At 25.5% G+C, this 6,012-nt stretch overlaps 1 protein-coding gene across 2 annotated transcripts; it reads right to left on the bottom strand.

Annotated features, from left to right (window-relative positions):
• Positions 1-128: 128 nt before the first annotated feature.
• Positions 129-5,848, bottom strand: LOC112681938 (intraflagellar transport protein 52 homolog). 2 transcript variants are annotated; one of them, XM_025552311.1, is made up of 8 exons: positions 5,500-5,848; positions 3,442-3,594; positions 3,169-3,386; positions 1,615-1,735; positions 1,174-1,316; positions 834-988; positions 467-736; positions 129-407 (listed from the first exon to the last, which is right to left on the bottom strand). In XM_025552311.1, exons 2-8 carry the CDS (start codon positions 3,567-3,569, stop codon positions 144-146), a joined length of 1,299 nt encoding a protein of 432 aa, XP_025408096.1. In that variant the 5' UTR covers positions 3,570-3,594; positions 5,500-5,848; the 3' UTR covers positions 129-143. The 2 variants fall into 2 exon arrangements, with proteins under 2 accessions (XP_025408096.1, XP_025408097.1); XM_025552312.1 differs by lacking the exon at positions 3,442-3,594.
• Between the last annotated feature and the right edge of the window lie 164 nt (positions 5,849-6,012).

Below are 6,012 nucleotides of genomic sequence, written 5' to 3'. Positions count from 1 at the left end.
AATTTATTACATAAGATTCTAAAATATGTAAAAAAAAATGAAAGTAAAATATTTTCATAGTGCAAAAATACTATTTATTGTTCATGATTAAGTTATAATATAATAAAAATGTAATCTAAGTGTTTTTTAGTTAACAAAAAAACTTAATTTTTATAGTTATTTATAAATGAAAAGACTGTTTGTATTACTTCTTTACAGTCGTTAATGTGACCAATAAATTCTAAATTTTCATTAACATCATGAATAAATTGATTAATATTATCTTCGACTGTTTTTTCACTAGATTCTGTTTCTAAATAACTCATAGCTAATTGTGCTAATAATGATTTTTCTGAACCAAAAATGCTGTCAAGATCAAATAATTCTAAAAATGGTGATGGCAATTCTTGAAAAGGAGGTGGATATACCTAAAATTAAATTAATCATAGAAAATAATTGATTTCAACTTTAAAAAATTATTACTTACAGCAAATTGTAAAGCTGGTAAGGTATCATTGAATGTAGGAGGAATCAGTTGTAACTGATTGTGTGGAACATTTAAAGTTTTGTATGCGTTTAATGTATCTGGTAACATTGAAGTATTTAGAGAACACAATTTAGTATCTATAAGAGAATTTATATTGTCAGCTGAAAATAATATATGACCAGTGTTATTTAAACTTTCTTGAAGCTGCAGACAAGTACGAACACGAGATGAAAGCATTCCTATGTCTGGTATCATTTTATAATCTGAAGTCTTGAAAAAATGAAATAAAATAAATCTTGTTAATCAAAAAAAAAAAAATTAAATAAATAAATATTTTAATCAAAATTGATCATGATTAAATATGTACCTCAGGATCATTAGCATCAATTTCATTTAGTGTTATATTGTCTGTGATTAAAAAATCAAATAGAATCTCACGTATTTTATCATTTTCTTCCCAATTAATATATTTATCCGTTAATAAATGACCAGAACCAATGACAGCCAGTTTTCCTTTTTTGGCTGCAATAATGTGCTATTTAAATTTATTGTAATATAAAATATTACCTTATACATACTTGATAAAATAGTAATTACAAATAATTCAAACTACACTATGTAACAGTAAGAAAAAGTGCCAATATGAATAAATGTAAACGATATAATTAATGCAAGATGTGTATTAAATACATTTATGTTAATGGTACCTTCATTGGAATATTTTGAAGCGGAATAAAAAGCACACAGTGGTCTATTTAAAGGATAAGCAACTGAACCACTAGTAAGAATAGGCGCAGCTGGTTTTGCAACATTTAAACTAGCACCATAAGGAAATACAAAACTTATACATCTGAAAATTATTATATTATACATACTTTTTTTATGATAAATCTAATGAATTTAATTAAATAGAATTAAATGAATACTAAAATAACAAATTCTATTTTAATTAAATGTTCTATTTATTATATACTATAACTAATGGTTTTCAAAAAATATATGTATAATTTAGAAACCAAATTTAATTATGATATATTTCAAATAAATTTAATTTGGAGTTAAAATCGTTTAAAATATTTAAAAAAAATTGTATTTTATTCTTCTGTTTACTTTTTATTAATAATGATTTATATTAATTGTAAACTTACTTTAATGAGTTTTCATTTTCTCGCCCTAAATACTTGGCCACAGCTTCATTTACTACACCATCATTAACAAGACATTCCTTGGGATGGAAATATAAATAATAATGGGTGCGCAATACATAATCTAAAATATGAACTAATTTATAAGTCATATTGACAAAAGATCAGACACATATAAAGAATATATATAAGTGTATAAATAATTATACATAAAATTAAAAATGTTACTAAAAGGGAAGGTAAAGTCCCCAAAAAAAAGTAACTATATTATTTTATTATAATATATTTTAAAGTAACTGTATTATCTTCAAATGAAGAACCGATTTTAAAAGGGATTAACAATTTTATAACAGTTTGATTACTTTTATATTATACAAAGAAGTTGAGTTACTATAGTTAGTGTTAATGGTTAAAACAAGAAAAATAATGATTTCAATTTTTAATTGCGTTACCTTATAAAATTATCCCACTACCTACATACAAATTACATTTAACATACATTTATGAAAAGTTTAAAGACAACATTTTCATAACAAGACATTTAAAGATGATTATTTATATATAATAAGCTTAAAAAAAAATGGTTTGAAGACTCTTAAAATTGTTAATTATCAAATGAATCGCTTATTATAAAAACTCTTAAGTTCAGAACTTTAAACTTTCGAGAAATTAATATAAAAATCCTCCAAGTTATTTCATATGTGGAGTTTCTACTCTAAACAAAAATTTTAAAACACAAATTTGCCACGTCAATAAGACGCGCATAAGGGAATTCTGCACAAAATGATGCGTCCTTATAAAAAACAAGAAAAAAAATGTTTTGACATTTCTGTATCTTATGGGTTTTCTATAACAAGCCATTAAAATACCTACTTTCTCAATAAAAGTTATAGTTATTTATAATCAGTGGTGTATTAGGAAATATATTTATATGCATTAATAAAATATGTACTCGTATATTAATCCTATAAAAATGTTCTCGCTTCGCTCGACAATTTTTTTTTCTAGCTACGTAAGAATAAATTAAATTATACCCTTTACATGTTTTAACTTCTATTAAAACTATAAAATATAACATCACAAGATATATATTTGTCGTGCGTTATAAATTGCTTGATGCAGATTTATGAATCATGAGCTGAATGTCCATACTTCAAATTATATTTAATAACATCTATTTTTGAAAATTCTATTTATTAAATTAAATTTAAAATACATTTAACTGTAATCAAACTGTAAACTGTACACTGTAATCTCCAACATAAAAATATTTCATTCAAACTTCATGGTTCATAAAAATGATTTCCAATGAACTATTAAATAAGTATTTTTTGGTTTACGAGTTATTTTAAAAGTGTACACCCGTAAAATATTTTACATTAGGTATACACCAAAGATTAAAAATCTGCAGATAGGTATACGGCGTATATCCGCGTATACGAACCAATACACCCTTGTTTATAGTACCATTAAAGGAAAAATAAAATTATACTAAAAAAAAAAAAAAAAAAAAATGAAAATCCTTTTCTAATTGTTTACAAAATAAAATATACTTACCACTATTTACCATAATACCAAATTCTTCCAATAAATAATTTATATTTGTATGTAATTCTTTTTCTCCGCCTTCAGTAAACATAACTAAGACAGATCCTCCAAGATCTATGTATTTACGAAGACAATTAAATTCTGCTTCAGAAAACATGGCTCGTGGAGCTCCAAATACAACTAATTGAACACCATTTAAAACGTCCATAGTGATCTCATACTTATTTCTAAAAATAATTGAATATTAGTAAAATACTTTGAACAATTTGTTTTTTATCTTACATGGCAATATTATATGCGACTTTAAGTTTTCTTCTTAAAATTTTTAAATTATCATTTATATCAAATAATTCGTTTTTAGCCATATCAAATAAAATGATATTACTATTACTTTCTGCCATTTTCGACATTTTAATGATTATTGACTAAATTATACTGTAATGAAAACTATTCATTATAAATTCATCAATACACATAAAAAATATTCATCATATACATAAATTTAGAATTTAACCACAGAACTTATAAAAGGTCATATTTACAATTGGAAGATGAGTTTAAAGTACATTAGTTAATAATTTATATTTGATAATTGTGTTCAAAATAAAAAATGAATAATAGAATATGTAAAATGCATTAATACTATTATAGTTAAATTATATGCATATCCACAATAGGTACCAACAAAGTTAAATATTTATTTGATTTTCATTATTTATTAATTATTATCATAGCTGTAGATATTTAAAAAATTATATTGCTAAGTAGGTATGTTATAAACTTTGCACCATCAAACATTGCCATCAACATTTCTTAATAAAAATGTAAATAATTTATAATAATTGAATATAGATTGGGGGAAAATATGCTCATCACTTAAAAAGCCATTATAAAGATATTTATTGAGAGTAGTTCAGTCATTCATCATTTATGAGATAATTTATAACTACACCTTTTTCAAAAGTATTTAAGATAAAATTTTAAGCAATATAATACTTTAGTGTATAGTTAAGTTTCTGTCAATTCATAGCTTAAAAAAACAAACATTTCATTAACACTGGTAAGATTTTCATATTAATTACAGTAGAGACAAGGCACAATGATAAACACAACAATAACATTTTTAAGAAAAATATAATCAATAATTAGATGGCTGTAGAACTTCTGACAAGTTATCTTAACCAATATAACTATTTTTCATTTTAATGCCATCAGCAATTTATTGTATTAGAATAGAAATTTTAAACCACTTATTATTTTGAACTAATTTGTGCTTTTGAACGATAAATATAGTATATAGCTTTATTAAATTACATATAAAGTATATATAAATAAAAACTTGAAACTATATGGCATTGGTAGTATACTTTGCCATTGGATGTAGGACTGAATTGTATAATTGTATAATTATATTTTAATATTTTTGGGTAGGTTCTAACACACTTTATGAGGATTAGCCAGACATGTAGCCAGATGGTTTGGATGAGCAGGGCTCTCTTTTAAATTTACTCTGGCCCAGGGTTGTCACCCTAAATTAATATATTATTTTTTTTACTAAGTACCAAAAATATGCTATGCTTATAATTTATACACATTAAATAAATGTATTGTAATAACTATTCAATAAAACAATGTATTATTTTTTTAATTGTTTTATAACTTATATAGAGATACATTATAATATTAAATGGGAATTAGTGTCAAATAGTGCTTCTACTGGCTCTACAAATTTCTCGTAGGAAATAAATTATGGAAAATTATAAAATTGTTGAACCTCAATCGAAATTTTCTGGTAACATGATTGGGCTTAGCCAACTTTTAAACTTGTCTGCTTAGAGTTTCATAATTGAAAAAATAAGAATCTTCAAGTAAAATAATTAGATTACTTATAAAAACTACCTATAATATGGCTATATTAGCCCAATAAGCATCTTATAGATCTTTTAATATATCTACTTAACCAGATACAATGTTATATTTTTATGATTTAAACCATTAATCTTTTACTAGTTTATAACAGTACATTTTTCATAAATTATGGCTAATTACATGTACTAAGGTTGAAAGAATTTAGGTACCTTGAAAATGTTGAAAATATGTCAAATATGTCTATAGACGTATATAAAAGGAACTTGGGGTTAAGCTTTCCTTAGGTTATTTATAGCTTCCCAAAAATAATGATTAAATTACACAGGGTATTGTATATAATAAAATATATTATGAAACATTTTCCAGTTTTTCCAAATCTAAAACGCTATTTACGCTTATGAAAATATTGATCATTATAGCATTAGGCTCATCTTTTAAATTTAATTAAATGAATAATTTATTTTCACACACATGTATACTTAGACCAAGAATCAAACGGCAGCGGAACGTTCAAAACGTACAATCAACAGACGCCGTAAAAAATGTGTGCCTTATATTGATCCTGATGACGGTCGTATAACACGGATACGATGTGAAGCAAAATGCAATTCCAGTTCTCCAGTTATACACAACGGGAGCCGATATAATTTCGAACAGTTGGCCTAGGCGTCGAACAAGTGGTGGACCGGCAAGTGTAGTCGAAGTCAGTCGGCAGCGGCGACGGAAGATCTTGTTTTTTATCAGCTTTCGTCGAGAGCGATTACTGTTTATTACACACCGTGGTACATGAGATCTATGGTTATCTCCGACAATCGACGGTGCTGTTGATATCACAGATTATATGATAAGATACGAATAGATATTTGAAGTTAGATACGACTTCTATGCAATCAGTGGTAGCGGCAGGTGAATATTGGGGGTGGGAAGCTGCAATGCTGGAAAACCGGACCGAATAAACAGCCCAGTAAATCACAACCAACGTCA

This window comes from Sipha flava, unplaced genomic scaffold (genome assembly GCF_003268045.1).
Source record: "Sipha flava isolate LNK unplaced genomic scaffold, YSA_version1 1_pilon_pilon, whole genome shotgun sequence".
NCBI lineage: Eukaryota > Metazoa > Arthropoda > Insecta > Hemiptera > Aphididae > Sipha > Sipha flava.
This window is presented reverse-complemented; position numbering and strand designations above follow the sequence as displayed.

What these genes read in the sequence shown, in the direction of transcription:
- LOC112681938 (XM_025552311.1), bottom strand. Translation starts at nt 3,569, where the DNA reads ATGTCGAAAATGGCAGAAAGTAATAGTAATATCATTTTATTTGATATG. An exon ending in GTCGCATATAATATTGCCAT is followed by an intron (nt 3,387 to 3,441) that starts GTAAGATAAAAA and finishes AATTATTTTTAG; the next exon opens with AAATAAGTATGAGATCACTA. An exon ending in TACCAGCTTTACAATTTGCT is followed by an intron (nt 408 to 466) that starts GTAAGTAATAAT and finishes ATTTAATTTTAG; the next exon opens with GTATATCCACCTCCTTTTCA.